The sequence below is a fragment of the Neopelma chrysocephalum genome, unplaced genomic scaffold (assembly GCF_003984885.1).
Source record: "Neopelma chrysocephalum unplaced genomic scaffold, ASM398488v2 Primary Assembly neopelma1_96780, whole genome shotgun sequence".
Taxonomy (NCBI): Eukaryota; Metazoa; Chordata; class Aves; order Passeriformes; family Pipridae; genus Neopelma; species Neopelma chrysocephalum.
Window position 1 is genome coordinate 1,099,941 of NW_020925424.1, and position 22,562 is coordinate 1,122,502.

Consider the following 22,562-nt stretch of genomic DNA (forward strand, 5'->3'; position numbering starts at 1 on the left):
GCTCTATTGCTATTGTTATACTGCTATAATTTGTAGCCAATATTTATGTGGCTGTAGTGTCTAAATACATACACTTACTGTGAACCCACATAAGAAAAAGTTTTAGAACCTCCAACTCTAACAGGATTTTGAAGTACTGTTAAAGTCATCATACCTCAGCTTCATTCAAGTGAACTGTTTGAAGCCTTTTTATTTGGAGAGGTAAATCATGCATCTTTGTGAGATCTTATTTCGCATTCTTATTCAAAAATTTTTGATGAAAAAAAATGCTGACAAGGTGGAGATTGGTCAAAGGTTGGACTTGTCAATCTTGGAGGTCTTTTCCAACCTAAATGATTCTGTGATTCTCTTTTTTTGCTGAACCACTTGGGATTTTTTTCTGGTTTTTTTTTTTTTTTGCCAGGTAGATTTTAACTTAGGACTATTTTTTTTAGACCATAGCCCCGATCTCTTCTGTCAATTGTGTGCAGACTTAATCCATTTTTACAGACCTGCAGAAGTCCCATTTCATGCCATGACACAAACTCCCATTGTAACCTCAGACATCACTTAGGTTTTCTGTTCCTCCCTTGCTCACACATAATAAAATATTTTGTTTCTCCTTATATATGGAGATATTAAAAAAGCATATATTTTAAAGTTTAAAAATAAATTACACCATGTTTGCAAAATACTTTTCCATTCTGAGCTGCACTTGTACATTACTTGAGGAGTTGTTCATCTATGTTCTATTTTCTTTTGGTACATTGCCTCAAAGAAGAATAGAGAAGTCATTGAGCACAAAATGAGATAGAACCAGGTAGGGAAAATGACCTCTGCACATTGCTCATTTCTCAGGACATACAGATCTCAATTTTGTGGCTAAGATGCACCTCCAACCCATATGCAAACACACTGTAATAAGTATTTTGAAAACAAATTAAAAATTATCCCTTTAAGAAGTACATTAGGCCCAATTTCAACCATGTTTTTATAATACAACTCACATTCTCTGCTCTATCAGCCTCAGACTTGCTCACCCTGTGCTACTGTTGCACTACCATTGTGCTTCAGGAACAATGTGTCTTCACTGGACCACTTCGCTGAGTTCTATGCAGGATGAACTAAATTATGCCATAAGCTTACAAAAAAAATATCATCTCCAAGAAAATGCAACTGAACAACAGTCAGTGGCTGATGGCAAACTGGTGTCATACCTGGTGAGGAGGACGGCCACATCGTGGTGCGTGGGGTTGACATCACTCTTCGGATTGACGTTCTTCTGCCATTTGCAGAAGCTGGCTAATGTCTTATCAGCATGGTGTACTATCTTCAAGCCTTGCTAATGGGAAATGAAGGAAAATATAATTGTAAAGACCATACTGCATTGTAATAACATCTCAGTGAACTCAGCTGTGGAAATGGGTAATCATTGAAATGTAATTGATTATGCTTTTGCCTGAAGTTAGAGCCATCATTAGGAGCAATGACATCTATTTATCTAACATTGAATATTAAGTTAAAATGTTAAAATTCCTGTAATTGGTGCAGCTAAAGGAAAAATTACATGTAGAAATGTATGTATTTTTTGGTAAGTGAGCTTCGTAAGATCCAGTACTGAATTGAAACTTTCAAACATTTTATATTCTCCTGAAATCAAGTTTTCCTCTAAAGAGAAGGTAAAGCCTAGTTAATGTGGGCCTTCATGCTCAAGTTTGTTCCTAAATGTTATGTGAACACTGTCACGCTCAGGGAACAACTATGCTCCTCACAGTGTATTTATTTCACAATATTTTTTAATTCCAAAGAGAAACAATGCAGTCATAAACGTTTCTCACTCAACTTACTATTATACAGTTTACGTGCAGATGACTGAAAATTCTGAAATAAAAAGTATGCAAAATAAATTAATTCAAAAACCAATTTTCTAATTTCTGGTCTTGGACACTCACTTTATCTTGCTTCAGTTCATTTTTCACGAAGCATCTAAGTATACATTGTTACCAGATGGTAATTTCTGGGTAACTTAAAACAAAAGTTTGAAAGATTTCCAACATTTTTACCTCCAACATTGGCATCCTCAACTGAACAGTATCGGTGTGTATCAAAACAGCCACTGAAATTTAGCAAGTTAACTTAGCTGGAGCTCACCATGGACCTCAGATCCCAATCGTCCTGTTCAGATGCAAATTAGAGGGTTTGGGCCATATATTCTTACGTTTTAACTGATGATTGTTGGCTATAAGGACAGGACTCCATTACAATAAATATTTTTGAAGATATAATCTGGCCCTGTGGGTTGGTTTACCGCCTTCAATAACACTGGGACCACCTGGCTTGTGGTTATAAATCATAAGCCACTGAGAAAATCCATTTAAGGTGTTCCTGCAGTGACAGCTAGCTATGTCATGCACAGTATTTTAAAAATAATTATAAAATTATTACAATCAGCATGTATTTAAGCATGTAGCAACATATCTGTGAAAGAGAGACAGTGGAAACTACCAACTAGTTAGCTTACAGCACTTAACATATACTCAGTCCTCAATTTTTTGCTTCAAAAGAGATTTTAAAAGAAAAATGTGTGTTTGAACTGCACAGTAAGAGATTTAATTCTTCAGAGACCTGCAAATACTCTAGCACTACACTTTACAATACATTTCGGGTAGTGTTAGATAATTAGATTCTGAATGTTGATGCGTAATTTCTGCTTCTCGTCTAGTCTTCCACGGCATCCTATGTTCTTTTGATGCTGGGCAGATTCCATTTCCCCATTCCTAACTTGCCTGTTTTAATTATATTTTCCCAGGCAGTTCTGTGCAGAAATATCCGAAGTCATCACTGCTATCCAAGGCAGCATTTATTCTAAAACCAGACATGTCAAATACTATTAACAGAGTAAAATTAACACATTATTTTAAGCAAATATGATTACACCTCAATGTACTGAACTCAAAAGTTTTATAAGTGATATTTCAAGGTAAATAAAAACCTTACCTCCTCCTCCTCAAAGAGGATGAGCCGGACCAGCACAATGTGAATTGCATTGCCAATGCTTGGATCGTGGAACAACCCTGTAACCTGTGCCAGAGCCAGGAGGTATGAGATTAACTGATTCCTCTATAGCAGAACACGACTTTAGAGAGAAAATATGACATTTACTTCTAGCACACTGTTCATCTGGGGGTGGGGGTGTTGTTTTGCTTTTTAAATCCTCAATGAGAGGATTTAACTCTCAGTAAACTGAGAGTTTACTGAAATGCAATAAATGTTGGAACTACAGCAAAGGTTAGCTCTGCCAAATAAGTGATGATACAAAAGTTACTAAGCTAAAGAGCAAAAGCCCAGAGAAGATTATATTGTGTCCATTTCCGTTTCAAAAACTTCAGAGTTCTTAAAAAACTCTAGCAGAAGAGAACACAACATCTACAGTCACATAACACTGATGGACAGGTCCCCTCAGGGTCCAAATAAACCAGTACATCAAATTATTCTGTTTAAATCAACAGGAATCAGATTCTGTCGCAAAAACAAAGGCAAAATTTAGAGAGTACAAGTAAAGAGAAACAGTCTTGTGTTTTCAGAGCACAGGAGAGGATGATAAGAACAAAAGCCAGGATAATGACTCCATTAAAAAAAGACTACACATAAAACTGTACAAGAACTGAACTCAGCAAAAATGTGATCCAACTGCCATAAACATCCTTACAATGTTGAATTAGGCAGGAGGAATTATGATACTCACAACCTATCTATATGTGACCTATGCCATCTATCACAGGAAATATGAATGAACAAAATGGATTGCCTTTGGATCAAAACTATTATGGAGAAGAACACTAAAGAAGAAATTATCAAAATAAAGTGGAAATTGTGTTCACGAAGGTCTGATTTGGATATGGGTCTTTTTCAAGGTACTTCATGGAGAAGATTGAAACATTTTAAGTAACCCTAATATCTAAGGTCAGACCGCAGAAAAAATGTTGAGACCTGTTTGTTCCTGAACCTGATAATGACTCGCTTTTATTCCATGCATTTTTCCCTGTGTGGACAAAACCCCATGTGCTCAAACAACCTTTGTACCTTTTTAATCAGACTCACTGCCTCAGCAGCTAGTCAGATTCATTGGGGCACAGCTAGGAACACACTGTATAAATATAAGGGACAGATCAGTTAACATGGCTAAAATTATGCTGTGATTAACTCAGCATATATTACATATGCACCATGATAACCACATAGAACACGTCCTCAATAGACTCTCAAGGTCAATATTTACTATACAGATAATAACACAAGACATATCTGTAGGTAGTCTCACGAAATGCTATGGCTTTTCCCAGAACAAATTATATTTTGAAACTTGCCACACAGGAAAGCACGCAAAGCTCAACTTTTCTCCAATGTGAACTTTACACTCTAGGCAGGATACTTATCTGGGAAAACAATTGTACTGGTTTTAACTGAGATAGTGTTAACTTGTTTCATAATAGCTCCTACGGTGCTGGTTGGATTTGTGACCAGTAACAAACTCTTATTTTAGCTCTTGCTAAAATACCAGTGTGCTCCTGAGTGCCTTTCTCACGCACAGATATATGAAAGAATTTGTATGCTTAAAACCTGTAGAATTGCTCTCTACTGCTGTAGTGGAAAATCTGAAATCACCACTGCGCAACAGATTCCAGGGGAGACAGAGAATTTCAGTGGAAAGTGGTGGCTTTTATAGCTGTGACACTTCTCTCCCTTAAAATCCAGTGAAAAATTGTGCTTACACAAAATACAAAGTAAAAGGTATTCTAAAATATAGACTTTCAATAATATATACATGAATTATATCACATTTCTCTCTGTGAGCAATGTTACAGACCTATTTCAAGGAGATCAGCAACATAATCAAATTCAGGTTTGCTTCATTTGTCTATCTAAAAGCCTCAAAATGTTGTACATACCATATTCATTATAGTGAGGATATATGATTCCACGTGGTCACTTCCATGGTACTCAACCATCTTACTGTCTGCAACCACAAGCGTCTCCACCCACCGCTCCTTGCTGACAGAGCGCCGAGAAACCTTTCTGGCAGCTTTGTGATTTTGTTCCCACCTCTCCCTTCGAAGCTGTTGCTGCTTGAAAAAGTTGTGGGTATCTGGAAGAGTGAGAAGCAGCGCTGTCTTGAACAAATTTTCAAGCTTGATTTGAAGTGTATGGCCATAACACTTGCAGACAGAATGGTAGCATCACAGGATGATGTAAGTCGGAAAGGACTCCTGGCTACACCTACCTGACCCACTGTAAGGCCAAATCCAAAGTGACACCAGACCGCTAAGGGCCCTGTTCAGCAGAGATCTGAATCTCCCCAGATGGATTAAACATCCATCCAAAAGTTAACATTATTCAAATGCCAGGGATTATGCTGTGAGACAGAGATAAGCTAAAAAAAAAATTAAAAAAAAATTGAATAGGGGATGCTATTTTCAAGGAGTTCTTTCCTGGTGGTTTGGCTCTAAACTTTCTAATGACATCAGTTCATAGTTTAAGATAAGGGATATGCTTTCTCCACAGGCAGCCTTTTTCTCATCAGGATTGCACGTTAAGACCGGTGCTATGACACATCCAAGACTGCCTTGTTCTGTGTGTGGAAAATATCTTCAATGACTGGGGACACTTGACCAGTAGGTGTCATCTAAATACCAGCAGGGCAGGCAGCCACAGGCTCCTCGGCTGCTGTCATCCTGCCTGACTGACAGGCAAGACACTTACTGCTTCCACTTTAATTTTGGGATCTGTGCATCTAAATCTTTTCCGGAAGAAGTCTTGGCTCTGTAGAGTTGTTAGCAACCTTGCACTGCACTCAGTGGGGCTAATTAGTCTCCACTCAGCCTAGGCTGAGTGTTACCAGGGAAATACTAGGGATGTAAATACCTCCAGGACTGAAAAATAAATGAGATGCCAGTTCAACAGCAGCTGCTGGCATTTTTCCAATCCATAATCCAGAGAAACACTTCTACAGTGCAGGGATTTCCTGAGTCCTAGGAAGGATCAGGAACAATTGTTTCTATTACATACATTGCAGTAGTACCTTGGCATCTCACTCATGGAAGAGCATATCGTTATTCCAGACGGAGCACATCCGCAGGCCAGAAAGATAGCTCCTGCCTCAAAGTGCTTCCAGCCTTTCCAGCATCATCCCCACTACTGTGTGGCAGAGGACAGCATTATAACTTCCTCCTCCCAAGTGTTGAGGAACAGTTACCCAGACCACTTTTCCCTTGAAGAATGGATGACCCGGTAGCTAGGTCCCAAATCTTTTGTTCACATCAGTAGATCTGCTACACCCTTGTCATGAATACACTGTTTGCCTTTTAGAAGACCCAAGTGCAGACAGATGATGGTACCTTGCTTATCTGCAAAATGAGGCACCATTGGACTATTAGTGATGTGTATAATGTATCTCTCAGTGTAAAATGTGACTAGTATCTTGGTTTATCGTATATGTTAAGGTCAGTCTGAAAGATGCCTAGGGAAAGAAGTGCTGGTACTCAAAACGCATCTGTGTAAAATTGAAATATGCCACTTCAATAAACAAAATAGCATCAGCCACTTCGCGCTTTTAGAACTGAGCCACAGTGCACAAGTGTGCTGAACACAGCAGCAATGAACTATTGCTGCTATGACCTCTACCCTAACCCCACTAACCCACACTGCAGCATCACTCCAGCTGTCTCCCTCAATCTTTGTTCAGCTACAGCAATCTCCACCTCAATGAGGGGCTATTTATCAGCTGTATTCATTAGTCTCTCTTGTACATTTGCATGGTTTTCAGCATTCTTATTTCTGTGAAGCACAGTTCTCATTATCTGTATTTTAAGGGGTTTGTGCTGAGAAAAACCTTCCCCACAGCTACTCGAACAAAAAAACTCTGTTCAGACTGCTGGTTAAGTGACTTGTTTATGGCCAAATAAACGTTAGGCCAGCTGTCAGGCTTTGTGTTTACAGCTGGCAAAAAGTATTGCTAATTGTCTGGGCAGCTGATAGCACTGGAGTTAAAAATGTTTAAAGTCATAGAGACTGTAATGGCGAACAACCCCCAGGGAAAAGACTGGAGTCCTGGTTAAGCGTGAGGTTCTATACTGCAGGAAAATCTCAGAAGAGATTCAAATTGTGGAAATTAATGCCAGATAGCCACAGGATTCTGCAGACAAAACTCTCTCCTCAGTGATGGATATCCTCTTGTGCAGGGTATGTTGCCTGGACGGGTGACATCTAAGGACTGGATCCCTGCTGTGTTAAGTCTCCTGGCAGCTTTCTTAGCCAGATAGAGGGAGAACCTCTTAGAGCTACACTAACAAACAGGCAGCTACAAAGTATAGTTATACTTCTGCTTTTATGTCTCTCCAGATTTTGATTGTTAAGCTTTTAATTTTGAAGTTAAATAACTTTACCTTGCTTTTACCTTGAATTAGTAAAGTGCTACAAGTGATTTCAGATTTGCTGAGAAATCCCAGGCAGCCTGTTGTCCAGAAATGGAAGTCTTGACTAAGAGCCCACCAGTTCAGGAATACCCAGGAAGTGTTGAAAAGTCTGAGACCTAGTAACATCCAGTGCTGTTACTGGAAAAAAGTCTACCTCCCCATGCTCTTCCGTCATAACTGCTGAGCACAGCACATTCCACAAGCAATAGGAGAGAGAAAGGGGGTACTCATACTCTGAGTGTGCCAATGTATTTCTGAGGAAGTGATATAACACAGCGCTGGAGTCCTGAGGAATAGAAGTAAAGGTAGTGTTGAGAGTATACCCAGGACAGTCTTAACAGTTAAAAAAGAAGGTTGGTAAGAGATTCAGGTAACAAACTGCATGAAATTCAAGCAGCAATACTCAGAAGTTTCTAGCTGTCACGGGAGAAAAATTTGCAGATGCGAAGCTTTTATTAGAAAAACTGATTCAGCCAAATGAGTAACGTTCCAACAGTCATATGTGATATCCAGCCATGTGACTGCATAACCAGAGGAAATGGTGTAAATGACAAAATTTCATCAGCTTCTAGTTAGAAATGGCTGATAAATTTCTGTCAAAGGGTTGCTTTTTAAAACCAAATTCTGAGTTGTTTTTAATGGAAAATAAAAATGTCCCCTGAAACTACCCATACAAATCCTACTTGACTAACAACAACATAAAGGACCTTTAACTTTCAGTTACAAGGAAAGATTTTAAGTTCTCTGTAAGACTCAATTATATATGAAAAACCAGGATTGTACAAACTTCTTCAGCACAGGTTAAAGCTGCATGGTTTCTGTGAAGAAAACAAAGGTTATACTCTCTCTTTTAGCACAGCAGTTTAATTTTTCATCAGGTGACAACATACTTTGCCAATCCCCTTGCCAATCTTTCTTTCCCCAAGAAAGAGCTTTCTAATCTTTAGCCATCAATGTTCTCACTATAAAAAAAACCACTGAAGTTCTTCTCTACTTTGAACAGCTCATCCTCTCAAAATGTTGCTTGATTTTGCTTGATTATTAAGCAGTTAATTTTTGCTTGCCCTCCCCTGCCCCAAAGGGGCATTAAAGAACAAACCTGACACACCTCTCTTAAGGGCATTATGTGAGATTTCCATAAAAAAGGTTATTTTTCCCCCCAGGCTTGCTCAAGGAAGAGTGCAGCATACAGTGCAACACAAGGGGACCTCAAGGTGCTAACTACACATATCCAGCTTTCAACACCTTTGGAGACACAGGGCTTTGAAGAAGCAAGGTGAAAATGTCTGGAAATTCCCAGAAAAGAAGAATGTACCCTACCACTGAAGGCTGTCAGACAAAATATAGTAGTACTGATTCATGTCTTCACTTTCTATCCTCAGCTCCTTTATCTTTGCACAAGGGCTCTTTCATTTTTACCAGTCTATGTTGTTCACAGTCAAAATGCTACAACTCCAGATAGGAGGCGTGAACAGGAGGGATGCTAGACGAACAAATTTCACACTGTTCATAACTTGCTACATTATGATTCTTCCAAAAAAACTTCACTTTGTCTTAAGATGTGCCTTTAGGTTAAGTATTAACAAAATTACTACAATTTTGCGGTGAGTTTTTCAAGAGGTAAATAAACTCTGTTGAAACAGTCATTGTACAAAGGACATCTCCCTCTTTCATTCATGAAGAAAGAGAGCAACTTTGGCAGCTGACTTACTGCAAGAACTTATTAATTATTTATAAAACAAATGCAGTAGGAGATCCCCATTCCCTGTTCTAACTAGCTCTCGTAAAACAGACAAGGAAGTTTTGTACAGATGGTTTCTGCTTATAAACAGCCATAGCAAAACTAAATTTGGATGCTGACAGTGGGAGAATAAGGACTCACAGGCTATAATGGGAAAACTGTTGTAATGCAAGAAAGTGAGCATGTGAATTTAAAATTGCAGAGATAACCAAACCAGCTCTTTTTATAAGCATTTCTAAAACAGGTTAAGCTAAATCACACAAATGCTTTCCGAGTGTGGAGTGTTCACACAGGAAACTATTACAACAATTTAATCACATACAAGCCCACGCTGACAACCGCCAAGTCCCAGCAAAAACAAGCACAGAGAAAGAAAGCTTACAACTCTGCAAGGTTTGTTTAACTTTGACATTCCTGCTGTCAGAAACGTGACGTATCAAACAGTGGAGACACACCACTTTAGTGCAGAATGAAGCTAAAATTGGACCTGTGTTGACTGATTCACTTAATCAGATACTGCTGCTCAGTGTGTCTGCTGCTCATTACCACTTGGGCTGGAAGGATGGAATGATAGATGTGCTGGGCCACTGGCATCAGGAGGTACATAGAGAATAACATTGTGAGAGACAGCTATGCCTGAGGCTTCCAATGTTTTGCAATGACTATCCTTCTGCCCCTATGTTCTTATTTTTTTTTACCCAGGAATTAAACCCAAGTCAATAAGGGACAGTTAAAAATTATAGCTGCATCAGGTGCTTTTCTAGGAATGCATTACTCAATGAAATTTGACCTTTCCAAGCTCATTCACTTGGTAAATTCAGTGGCTCATCTCTCTTATTTTGGCAAAAACATTAATGAAATGGTTTAGAAGAACAAGGTGACATTTCTATGAATTAATCTAGCTCTTGATAAAATGGCAACTGAATACAATTTAACTTACAGCACAATTCTATTAAAATTAAAAATGAAATTTAATTATTAAATGAAAAAAGTATCTTCTAAAATAGAATATCTTTTACTGTAAAAAAAATTTCAGATTAAAAACTCACAGTAAATTATTTCTATGTCAAAATGTCTCTTACCAAATAATTGAAGAACTGTTAACCCAAGAACGACAGAGAAATGCAGTTTTTGGGAACTGTGATTATGAAAATGTGAATTTTAACATATTAATAATTTTATAATTAATAATTATTTTACAATTAATAATTTGACAATTAATTTTTCTTCTTTTTTCATATCTGTATGAAAATTCATTCATGTAAAATTAATGCAAAAAACTGAAAGTGACATCTTGAAGTAGTTATCTCTGCATTGTCAGGGTTGATCTGATTTCCAGTTTGGTTAACTAAATAGTTTCCAGAAGCTCATGAATCAGAGTCCAAAAGTTTCTGGTAATGTTCCATAAATTTAATTCACATAATAATGAAGAAAAACCAAACTGGTGATATGTTGGCAATGAGAGGTCACCAACCTCCTGCAGTCAGGAACAAGAATAAGGCTAAAAGGGTACAAGGATCTTGTTCATTACAAGAAAGACATTGAGGTGCTGGAGTGTATCTAGACAAGGACAACAGAGCTGGTGAAGGGTCTGGAGCTCAAATCTGATGAGAAGTCACTGAGAGAGCTGGTGGTGTTTAGTCTGGAGAAAAGGAGGCTGAGGAGAGAATTTATCACTCTTTACAGCTACCTGAAAGGAGGTTGTAGCCAGGTGGGGGTTGGTCTCTTCTCCCAGGTTGACAAGCAATAAGACAAGAAGAACTGGCCTCAAGTTGTGACAGGGGAGGTTCAGTTTGGATATTAAGAACAACTTCTTCACCGAAAGTGTTGTCAGTAGTGCAACAGGTTGTAGTATCACCATCATGACAAAACCAATATGTTGTAAGGACTTAAAGAGCAGAGTTGCCTGTCTCAAACACTGTCTAGGCCACAGTAGGAACTTATTTCTTTCTATCTCTCTACCTAACATTCATTGTTAAATAAAATCCATATTGTTGAGTTTGGCACATGGTCTCCTTTGAGTCTTAATTTGGGCAGAGGCATCTCTCACTAACCAGATCTTAAAATATGCCCAGTACTGTTTTGCCTGTTTATGCTTCCCCATGAAAAGTCAGAAATGTCAACCGGGTTTAAGGGCTTTCTCTAGGTCTCCAAGAGCCAACCTGTGCACCACAGGAACTCCTCACTGGGTCATCACTTCCCTTCAGTTAATACAGCAAAATCAGCCACTTGCATCTCTCAGTCCTTGCAAATGATCAGTACAGAACCAGCTGGGACCAGCTGCTCCTGCCTCCTCTCAAGGAGGGATAGGAGGGAAGTCAGAGGCAAACACACACAGGCAGCACAGCACAGCCATGAGATGCTACCACTCCTGTGTTTACCCAGGCTGCTGGGTGGTCCCAAAACAGGATGCAGCCCCCCTGCAGGACCTAGACCCTGCTCCAACTCATAGCTTCCCCCTCACAAAGAAACTCCAATGCTAACAAAAACTGAACCTCCACGGTTTGGTTTGCAACTGTCTGTGAAAGGCATGAATCATGAACTAAAGGTATTTCACATCATCCCACCACAGTACTACTCCTTGTCTTGATCCTACTGCATTCTTCTGCACTTCCTTCCCTAACTGCACCTCTTCTCTTCCCAAGACACCAAAAAACTACCCTCACTGACTACTAGGCAAGGTTCCAGCTCAGCTGTGACTCCCAGGAGTGAGCCCAGGCACCTGAAGCCCTGAGGCCATTTTCAAGCCAACTCTCTTTCAGATGTCAGCACTCTCTGCCCTGATGCCTTCGCTCTGCTTGGACTTGTTCTGGGTCAAAGACAGCTCAAAAAGAGCTGTTCAGCTCATCCCCCAGCAATCTCCAAATGGCTCTAAGAGTCACAACCAGCAAGCAGAAGGTTGTTTCTGTAAGACCTGCTTTGACCATATGAATTACCATGGCACAGGAGTGGAACCAGGCCAGCCATTCCTCTCAGTAGTCAGGATCTGGCCACTCTGATAAAGAGACTGAGAAAATTTAATGTATGCACACAGACTGTTGTGTGCTACTTGGCAGCAATGTCAAAGAACACTGGAGTATTGAATTTATTGACACAAAAATGATCTCATTGTGTGGGAATAGTGGTGGACATGAATACCTACAGTGTTACACTTTGAGAGTAACTTATCTTACCTTACATATAAAAGGTAATACTGTAAACCAGAATATATGGTGCAGAGAATACCACGGGAATCTTTTAAACAGGGTTTTTCAAGCAAAGTTATTAAAGACAATCTCTTTTACGTTCATTATGTAAACTGCCCGCCTTTGCAGCTATTCTACTCATTTACAATGTCAGTTTTCTGCTACACATTCTGCCATTGGATTTGTCTTTTCCACCACAAAAACACTGGGTAGACTTCAAGAATGCAGATTTGCCTACTTTAACTCTTTCTTACATAAAAATCAGTCAAGAATTTAGTTTAAAACATAGTTTCAAGACTGGATTTGAGAGAGTTCTCCATTTGGAAGATGGTAGTCCAGTTATAAAGCACTAGGCAGAAATAGATGATTTCAAGTCTAAGCATAAAAGAGATAAAATTAATTTTTAAAAAAATTGGTTCTAGACAGAATTTTATCTTTGTATTTGCAGAATTGACTGGCTAAGAAATAATTTGAAATAATCAGATCCTAAATATTTAAGTAAAAATGTATGAGGACGCATTGTCTTACATAAATTAATGGAACACCCATTAAAATATACAGAAGATTATTTCACTGAGCACTGACAATGAGAATTTTCCTGGTCTTATAATCACAGTTCGAAAAATTGTCTCTTAGCTGCCTTCAAATTCTGACCTATAACACAAAAGGACAGGAGAACGTTAAGAAAATATCTAGATTAAACTTTCCCTTTTTTTCTCTACATCTTATTTTAAATTCATTAATGTAGAAGACAGATCCCTGCTTCTTTCAGAACTTATTAGAATGTATCCTCTGTGTGAGCCATAGAACTACCTACTGTAGGTTGTAGTGACATCAAAGAAAATGTATTACAAAATTTGTTAGCAAAACACTCAGAGGGACAAGGAGGTGGAAGAAACATACTCTAAAACCAAATAAATCATTTGCAATACTCCTCATAACTTTTAAACGGAACTTTTTCAAATCATCCAAGTAGCTATACAGAAGGTCCATTAGTGTTCCCTGTATAAATTGCCAGGTTTTACTTCAGCACTACATTTCAACATTTTATTTAGCTTACCAATTTAAACACATTCCTCTTCACCTCTCTTTTTCTCTGAAATAGTTTCTCAAAGTTAATAGACAGTGTGCACTGAAAGGACTGGAAAGTGGTTTTAAAAGCTGGAAAGCCAGACAGTAATCAGTGCTTTCCAAATGCTCTAAAATCCTGCTGAAAAACACATGTCCCTGGCTTTTAGTAAACTGAAGATGAAACCCTAATTTGGTACATACATTAGCTATTTTATGTGTTATTGACATTCCCAGGAATTCTCCATTGGTCTCATTCTACAAACTGTACCTGCTCATTAATTCAGCTAAATATAAGTTTATACAGGACAAACAAGAACTTGTTAGAGCACACTGGACGTGGTACAGCAAACAGGCTGCAACTCAACAGAATTCAGGTCATGGTGCCAGATCTGCCTGAGAATCAAGAAAAAATAGCCTATTTTTAGACTCCCTTATTGGCACGGCCAACTTAGCAGTGTTCCTAGCAGCCTTCACCACCAGCAGCTTTTGCATCCCATTGCAACCCCTTCTACTCAGCTTTCAGGATGCTCAGTTTTCTTCTCTATTTTCTTTGTGCCAAGCAGCAAGCTAGTAACTAATTGCAAACCCAGGAAATTCTTCAGATCTAGAAGGAACAGCAACCTCCATGCCTTTCCCTGCGAGGGGGTATAAGACACATTGTGCTGGATCACACAGAGTGATTTGAGAGCAAATAAAATAGACCTGTGCTTCCAACAGGAAGGGTAATCCAACACCGTCTGGCAAACACAGCTTGACTGACAGTTATCCCTGCTTCACCCCTTCCAGTCTGCCACTGTCACTGTCCTGCTCTCATCTTGGGATCCTAGAAACAGGGAAGTCCCAAAGCAGTCTCTGCCGCAAAACCCAGGCCTATGAGAAAATTGAGCAGCATCTCTAATAACCATTCCACCTGCTGCCATTGAGTTTTACTATGTAAAAGCCTTAAAATGACAAATCAGTCTGAAGATGCCAACAGACAGTAACGTTCAGAAATCATTGATCTCAACTAGCAAACAAATAGGTAATACCATTAATTTTATAACAGACCTAATTAGCTATTGTAATGAACTGCATATTCAAACTGATGTTTGCCTTCTAACATTACATTTACAGGATTTAAATTTCAACTGCTTTTTTCCCTTACTTCCTCTGAAATGATGAAGAAAACAGTACTTTTTTCTGATATCACTCAAAGCTATCATGACTTACTTTCATCATGCGAGGAGCAGGATGAGCATGAGCCATTTACATGTAAACAAGGGTGAAAGAGAATGGCTGCATCCTATTCCTTTCCTCATCAGCCATCCTTAAAAACCCCCAAAGTGAACACCCAATTCCCTAAAATACCATAGGCCACTCAGTCTTTTTGGCATCACCATATGAGATGAAATTTGAAAGGAAGATGGGGGAGGGAACAGACCTGGGTGGACAGGTGTCAAGTCAGCAAAATTCTGTGCTTCATTTTCTCCATCTCCCAATCTTCAAGCAACTGTCTGAAGACCTTTATGCTGGAATTATGTTGCAGACAGAGAGGTCAGGTGCTCATGAATGCACCATCCATCTGCAAGTAAACATTCCTCGAACCAAAGTTCATTATCTATGCAAAATAGCAACTACAATTCACCCATAGTTCCAGAAACTTACAATCTCAGTACTAAACATTCGAAAGACAGTTTAAGAAGTGTAAAGGACTCCAATTAAATGAATGTATAATGTCTGTGATGTAAAGGAAAAAAAAGCTACTTACAGAATAGTTCTTTGAAGTGGTAGTTAAATGATGCCTTTTAATTAGTTTGTTTAAAATTTAGATTACTGAAGGAAAGAAGGGAAAGACAAACTGGAATTAATCTTGAAATCAAATGTTATTCTTTCCAGCTTTGGTATGATATCATTAAGAAATGCTGCATATGCTATAACCTTCTTATCTCTGGGCTTACACAACAGAGTTTATTTGGCCTTTCTCTGGACCAGCTGTTGTTTTTTTCCATTCCGTTTCTCCACTAGCATGTTCAGAGGAAAAAGCACATGCTAGCATTTTGAGGGGCCTCCTTGTCCTTGGCTGAGGCCAAATGTCTTGTATTTCAGATGATGTTACTAAGCAGTACAGTCTTCAAAGCCTCTGCCCCAACCCTGCTGTGCTTCTGCAGCAAACATCAGCAGTGAAAGCATAGCTCTTACAGATGAGGACTCCCCCTGAGCCTGGGCCTGTGAAGGGGTTGGTCACTCTGAAATGAATTATGCTAATATGATATCTTGAAAATCTCAGACATATATGGCTTTTTATGTTTACTATTCTTAGAAGTAAGTCCTGATAACAACATTTTCCAGCTTCGTGACATTTTGAGAGATGGTTGTTGAGGTTCTCCTGCTCCAACTCAGCGCACGTGATTTCATTTTGCCTGATTAAGCCACTGAAGAGGAACCTATACACAGACAACAGCACTGAAACAGCAAAGCAGGGACAGACTCCATCCTGCAGCTGGGGTAGCTGACAGAGGTGCCTGTAAAGTGCTAGAAGAAGAAAGGGGAAGAACAGCATAAATGACATCAAGACATCTCAGGGGAGGCAGCCAAAAGCATCTTTGCATGTGAGAGGTTAATAACTCCTGCCACCAGGCATCTTGCATGAGCAATCCTCTCAAGATAACACCAATTTCAGGTGACCTGTGTCATATTCAGCTCTTCATGAACACCGCTGCATGGGCTAAAGGATGTTTCCAGTTTTAGCCAGAGTTTAAAGAGTGACCTTTTTCCTTTGATTCCAGTTTCCTATTAGAGATTGATTGTCAGGGGCACCAAAACCTGTTGGATGTCACGATCTCATTAATTCACTTCTATTTCTGTCATGCACAGGATAGATGTTCACCAATAACACCAGCTTTAATTAACTGAACTCCCTGTGGTTCACCGCCTACAAAAAACTATGCCAGAATCCTTCACAGACAGGAGCTTTTGGGGCTCCCACACTAAAATGCCAAGAACTTTGAAAGTGTTTGCTTAGAACTGAGTTTGAGCTTTGAAATTTGCTCTCCCATGGAAACAGAATCAAACAAAGCCCTGCCAACAGATTGAGCCTCTTTTTAAAAAAAAAAACAATTTCAATTTTCATTTGCAAAAAGCCCCTGGCTCCTCTTCTCTCCAGGAAGCCTTAAGACAATAAAGGTATGTAAATGCATGGGACCAGAAAGAGGGGAAAATGCAGGTTTGCCTGAGAGAAACATCCAGCTTACATTCATCATAAAACAGTATGATTAATTATAGCTTAAGGAGAGAAAAATATCCAAAAAATTGACAATGATGTATAAAACCAAGCTATACCCATCCGCTGAGGAAGGGATTGTTCAGTAATCCATTCCTCAATGTAAAACCTATCTCTGCTTGGACAACTTTCAGCTGCCTACCAATATTACCAGTCTGGACTTTGCAAGAAACTGCCTTCTTCCCTATGACCTCCCTGACAGGTGAAATTTTAAGCCTCTCATCATCTTCCATTTCTACTGATGAAGACCTGGCTCACAGAAGTACCTCATCGTGGGCAATGGATGCAACTGGGACACTGAAAATACTATAAAGCAGTGAGTAGTTCAGTGAATATTTTATCTGGAGAATGTCAGGCAAATAATGTCAGGCAAATAATACAGAAAATGACAGCAATGATCCCTTGTTAAAACTCCGGTATCTGAAAGAAGACTTTGATTCAAATCCAAACCTCCACAGAACTGAGGAAAACCAAGACTGCGGGCTCAACCAACAACAATGCAGATCAGAGAGGAAAGAACTTGATTCATCTTGTTTTAGAGTTTGGGCAGGTAGGAAACTTGCTGCTAATTCCAACGTGGGCAGAATGGGAGACAGGCTGAGATGGTGTTATAACTGTGTTTAAAAAGTATTTAAAGTATAAAAAATCTATGTCTCTGCAGCTTCAACTCAGGTGCTGTTTGGCAGCTGAGCAAAATATTAGACATTTTTTAAAAGAAAGAAGAAATCAATAGTATTTTTTGGGCAGTGTTTCTTGACACTGATTAGAACAACTTAAAAGCGACTTTCTGTAACAATCTAATTTATGTGCAAAAGACCTCATCATTGCTGTTTAAAGAGGACAGGAATACCTATTTTTTTCAGCTAAGACACCTGATTACATGCTGTCTGCTAAAGTATGTTTAGGTTAAATATTTGCAAAAGAAGACAAGTGGTAAGAGTAGACGAGATCATGGAAAACAATAATCAACATTGTCTCTTATTCTCTTTCATATAGAAACCTTGACATGCAAGAAATAGTTGCACAAAGTCTTCAAACAAGGGTAGGATTTAAGGGCAACAACTAAAAACATTTACTACGCCTCCTAACATAGCAATCTTCTGGTCACCTTTTTTTTTGCATAAAGGTGGACGTCTATTTGTTGTGGATAATTTCTTTTTGTAGGAAAAAAAATGTATATAATCTGTATGATCTTTAACTGAATGGTGTCCCTCCAGTCTGTTTTTTATGTACAGTTTTTTCAAGACAGTTCAGAAATAGCACACAGTAAAGAGTCAATATTCCAAAGACACCTTCCAACATGCAGTCTTCACATACGCACAGTGAAAACAAGCAACAAACCTCACTCTACTAGGAGTCTTTCACAACAAATCAAATCCAGCTAGCAAGTCAAGTAGGTCACTAAAACTGTCTTGAGGTAGATCTTTGTTTCAAGTAATCAAATGCGAAACCAGTTCAGACATAAAGACCCGCGTCAATCAATTACTTTCTGAACTCCAAAAGATGCCTTTCTGCAGACAGCTGACTAGTGAACATCTGTCTACTAAACACAAAGTTCTAAGTTACTCAGTATTACCAGAGTTCATTATGAGAATGGTCCCCACAGCAGTGGGGATGAGAACTCCATCCTACCCCTAGCAGATAATCAGGAGTGCAGAATATCTGTGCAGCTTGAGTAATTCTGCACGGTGTGGGATAAGTCCAGCTGTGGCCCCACTTCTCCCTAAAAAGGAGAAATCTTACAAGGTGACTGAATAGTGGTGGATAGAAAAAATAACCTCGCGAGTTATACAGTTCCCCTCATTTCCAGCTAATCATAAAGCTAAAATCTATGCTTAGAGGAGAATTATGATTGCCTTTCAAGTACAATTCATCCAGAGGCATCTCTCCAAGTACATGAAATGCATCCAAGTTTAAGAAGCTGCTGGGACATGAAGAGTGAAGAACATAGCCACAAACAAGGACAAGCTTCAAGGACACTCTGTTTCATGCAGAAAAACTGTGCTCAGACACCTGTTTAAAGTGGCTCATGTATGACAAGAGGCTGCCAGAGGCTCTTCAAGGACACGCAGACTTTGGAGAAACTGACTGAGAACACTGAGCCCATATCAGTACGTTAGCTCCAAAGAACAAGTCCGGCACTTCTCAGAAGAATTAGAAATCTGTGATCTGCCCAGAAATAATATGGCAATTGTAGTTACTTATTAGAAGGTTCACAGAGAGTTCAGTATGACTGAGAAATCTGGCCCTAACCAGACTGAAGCCTGAACATCTCTGCCAACACTACTCCATTAATGAGTCAAGTGTTTTGAGCAAATTTTCAAATTCCTGCATCAAAAATATTTACCAAAGGCAGCTAAGCTTTCTGCGTTTTCTATTTCACCTGTGGAAATATGGTTTACATTATTCAAGGCCAGTGTTATCCTGTAAAAGAAGATGGCATGTGATGTGTAACAGTTTAATTTTAAAGTGTGCTATTGCTCTCAGAATCAATACTGCAGCAATTTAACATTTACATTACCAAAGCATTTGCTTACCCAATCAATTGCAATACTCAAGAAGTGCGGTAGCATCACACGCAGTTTGATAAGGAAAGCTGTAGGCATAGAGCAAGTGCACCCTATATTCCTCTATAACAGTACACAGTTAGAAATGCTGAACTAAGTTTAGTCTGGATGCAGGCTGAGACTCCTCAATCTGATGAGTAGTTAAGCAAAATGTTTCAATGAAGATATGGAAGAGACCACAGTCTATCCTTTAAACTGCAGGAATGCAAGTGCAGTAAGCAAGTATGGTGTAGCAAATACTACTTTTTTGCAGTGACAGAGTGACTGGACAGAAAGACTGCTGGGTCACAATGAAGGAGATTTTTCCCTCCTTATAGTTTTGACTCGTACTATTTGGAAAATGGCCTGTCACAGAATTTTTAAATTTATTCAGTCATTGAGTGAGGTAGTGCATCACTTTTCTGATGCCTTTTGGTGGCAACAAGTGACAATTATCACCTTATAACATCAATCTCGCGTTTCCACATTTTTCTCCCTCACCTTCTGAAAAACACAAACACTTAGGGAAAGCACCCTGCTTCAGTTAGTAGGACCAAGTGAAATACTGACTGTAAAATTCCAATCAGAAAAGAGAAGAACATGAGAAAACAAACATGGACCGGGAAAGCAGGTGCCAGCACTCTGTCAGCGCTGATCTTTCTCTGGCCCCTATTCAGCACAGACTTTGGATCCACTGGGGTAAAGTCTTAGTTTTGACTCTTCACTCATTTAACTGGAGAAGAAGAATTGCACAAAATGCAGTATTTTATTCCTTTTTCCTCTGCCTGTACTGAGAGCAAGCAAAAAAAAAAAAAAAAAAAAAGAAAAAATCTAATATGTTCTTGAACCTTGAAATTTAGATTCTTTTCCTCTCACTCCATGAGGTTGATTGGGGAGGAGGGAAATCATCTGATACCAATTAGTAGCAATTGTTTCATTGACTCCTAGAACAAACTGGTTATGATGTCTTTCTTTCCCAGGTACTCCACCTCTGAAATGCTAAATCTCTTGCTGCCTGCACAAGCAGACAGTCACTGTTTTCAGTTCAGTGCAAACGCTTTCAGAGGTTAGAGATACTCCATGTACTCCTGCAAGGTATTTGTTTTCTCAGTCTTGCTTTAAAAGAGAGGTCATTCTACTGAATGTACCTATTTGCTCTTTTTTTAATGCCAAGCATCTTACAAACACCTTAGTAGAGCCGGTTTGTAGAAAGAATAGGGATGCAGGGATAAAGATGCTCTTTCCTCAGCTGAGGTTGAATTAATCTCAGTTACTGAAATTCAATGTGCGAACTTCTCATCCTAAGATGTGCTTTGGAGAAACTAAGCAAATTAAGCTGAATTGTAATTGATGTGGTAAATACACGAAAAACAAATACTGGAAAAATGTCATTCTTTAAAAAGAGATAGAAGCTACAAAGCTTGTAACAGGGTTTCTGGCAACAAGCAAAGCTGCTTACATGGGACACAATGTTCTTCTAAAAAAAAAAAAAGATAGGTTATTATTTGAGAATAAAACATTGTCCTGGGCTTTTTTTCCCCTTCCTCTTTCAAGTGATTAAACAAAAGGGTCAAAAGCCAGAACTAACAATTTATGCTGTACACTTGCAGACATAAAACCAGAAAAGAATCCTTTGACAGTATCAAGTTAATCAGCAAAAAGCAAGACTGTGATTGAATAAGATCCTGAAGTCAGACATAATCCTTAGGAAGAACAGGTAACTGTTGTCTGAAACAGCTTAATGACATTCTAATAATCTGTTAAATGAACTATGCCACCAAGCCATCATTGAAAGTGCTTATAAACCAGTTTTGCATGGGCACTATTGCTCTGCTCCTTTAGCATCCCTCACCCCTCTACTCATTTCACGCTGCAGCCAGACTCTTGTCTCATCCTTTCCACTTGAGCTTCATCCCATCACAGTTCCAACGCAAAATTGCCCCAGTGCAAAAAATTCAGTTTTAAGATTTATAACTTCTCTTCAGGCAAGGAGTTGGAGGCCTGTAAAACCCAAACTAATCCTAAATTCTGACCTATCAAATCTTTTCAATGCCAAAATGAGAGCAAAGTATGTGGCAACTTCTGCACACCTAAAGCTCCAATGAAGTATTCTCAGAGATATATTTTAAAAACACCCTAAATCTTTCTTTCATTAGTTATATATTACAGCTGACTAAAGCAGTCACTGGGTTGCAGCCTGAATAAACTCAATTGCCCTGCCGCTAAACGACTGCGATCTCTCCATGTCACCAGCCCAAGAAAAAGAAGTCTATCTGCTCCTATTGCATCCCTCCCCTCTGTAGCACCTGGTCAGGAAGGGCTCCATTATATCACAGCATTTTCATTCACAACTTCATAAAATTTCTCTATTTTGCAGCCCACAAACAAAACCCATACCTAGTGACAGACTGCATAAAAACAAGCAGAAGTGCGATGAGATCTTCTCTTATTCTGTAGAAGGGAGGATAATTCCTTTTCTCTTGGATTATATCTCAGAGCACTGTTAAGTTTTTAAGACAGCCTATTTAGAAAAACAAAGCAAATTCCCAGATCCTTAGTTTCCTCTCCTACAGGCACAAAGGATTATAGAAGTTCTTTATAAGGCTCGTGGCGACTTTTCATTTGTCATTTCTGCCAGTTCTCATGCATATTTCAAATGGTACAGTAAGACAGCTGTTACTAATGTACAATATCATAATGCTACTTTCAAGGTAAACAACTCAGTTTTGCATGCAGCTAATGACTGAGTCATCTGGCAGTTTCCTAAGCAGCAGTGGAAGTGTACAGCATAAACCTGTTTTAATAGATGTCATTTTTCACAGTGATTTTTCTCTGGATATCTGAAACTGTTAAAGACATTACTGATTATAAATTAATTAGTATAATCATTGCAAGAGCACAGGAATATGACTGGTGCTAATAAATTAGAGAGATGAGCAATCACCAACCATATGAAATTTCACAAGGGCAAGTGCTGAATTCTGCACCTGGAATGGGGCAACCCTGCTTGTTTGTATAGGCTGAGGAATGAGATGCTGGAAAGCAGTGCTGCGGAAAGGGACCTGGGGGTCCTGGCTGATGACAAGTTGAATATGAGTCAGCAGTGCCCTGGCAGCCAGGAGGGCCAACCATGTCCTGGGGGGAATCAGGCAAAGTATCGCCAGCCAGTTGAGGGAGGGGATTGTCCAGCTCTGCTCTGCACTGGGACAGCCTCATCTTGAATAGTGTGTGCAGTTTTGGGAAACACAATTTAAAAAAGACATTAAGCTCTTAGAGACTGTCCAAAGGAGGGCAACAAGGATGGTGAAG

At 39.2% G+C, this 22,562-nt stretch overlaps 1 protein-coding gene across 1 annotated transcript in view; it reads right to left on the minus strand.

Moving 5' to 3' along the window:
- ADAMTS12 (ADAM metallopeptidase with thrombospondin type 1 motif 12) overlaps positions 1 to 22,562 on the minus strand; it is a 141,056-nt gene that overhangs the window by 62,961 nt on the left and 55,533 nt on the right. The window contains exons 4-6 of the mRNA XM_027709467.1: positions 4,929 to 5,125; positions 2,977 to 3,060; positions 1,197 to 1,321 (exon numbers count right to left, since the gene is read on the minus strand). Coding sequence (XP_027565268.1) covers positions 1,197 to 1,321; positions 2,977 to 3,060; positions 4,929 to 5,125 — 406 coding nt within the window. The remainder of the gene's footprint in view (positions 1 to 1,196; positions 1,322 to 2,976; positions 3,061 to 4,928; positions 5,126 to 22,562) is intronic.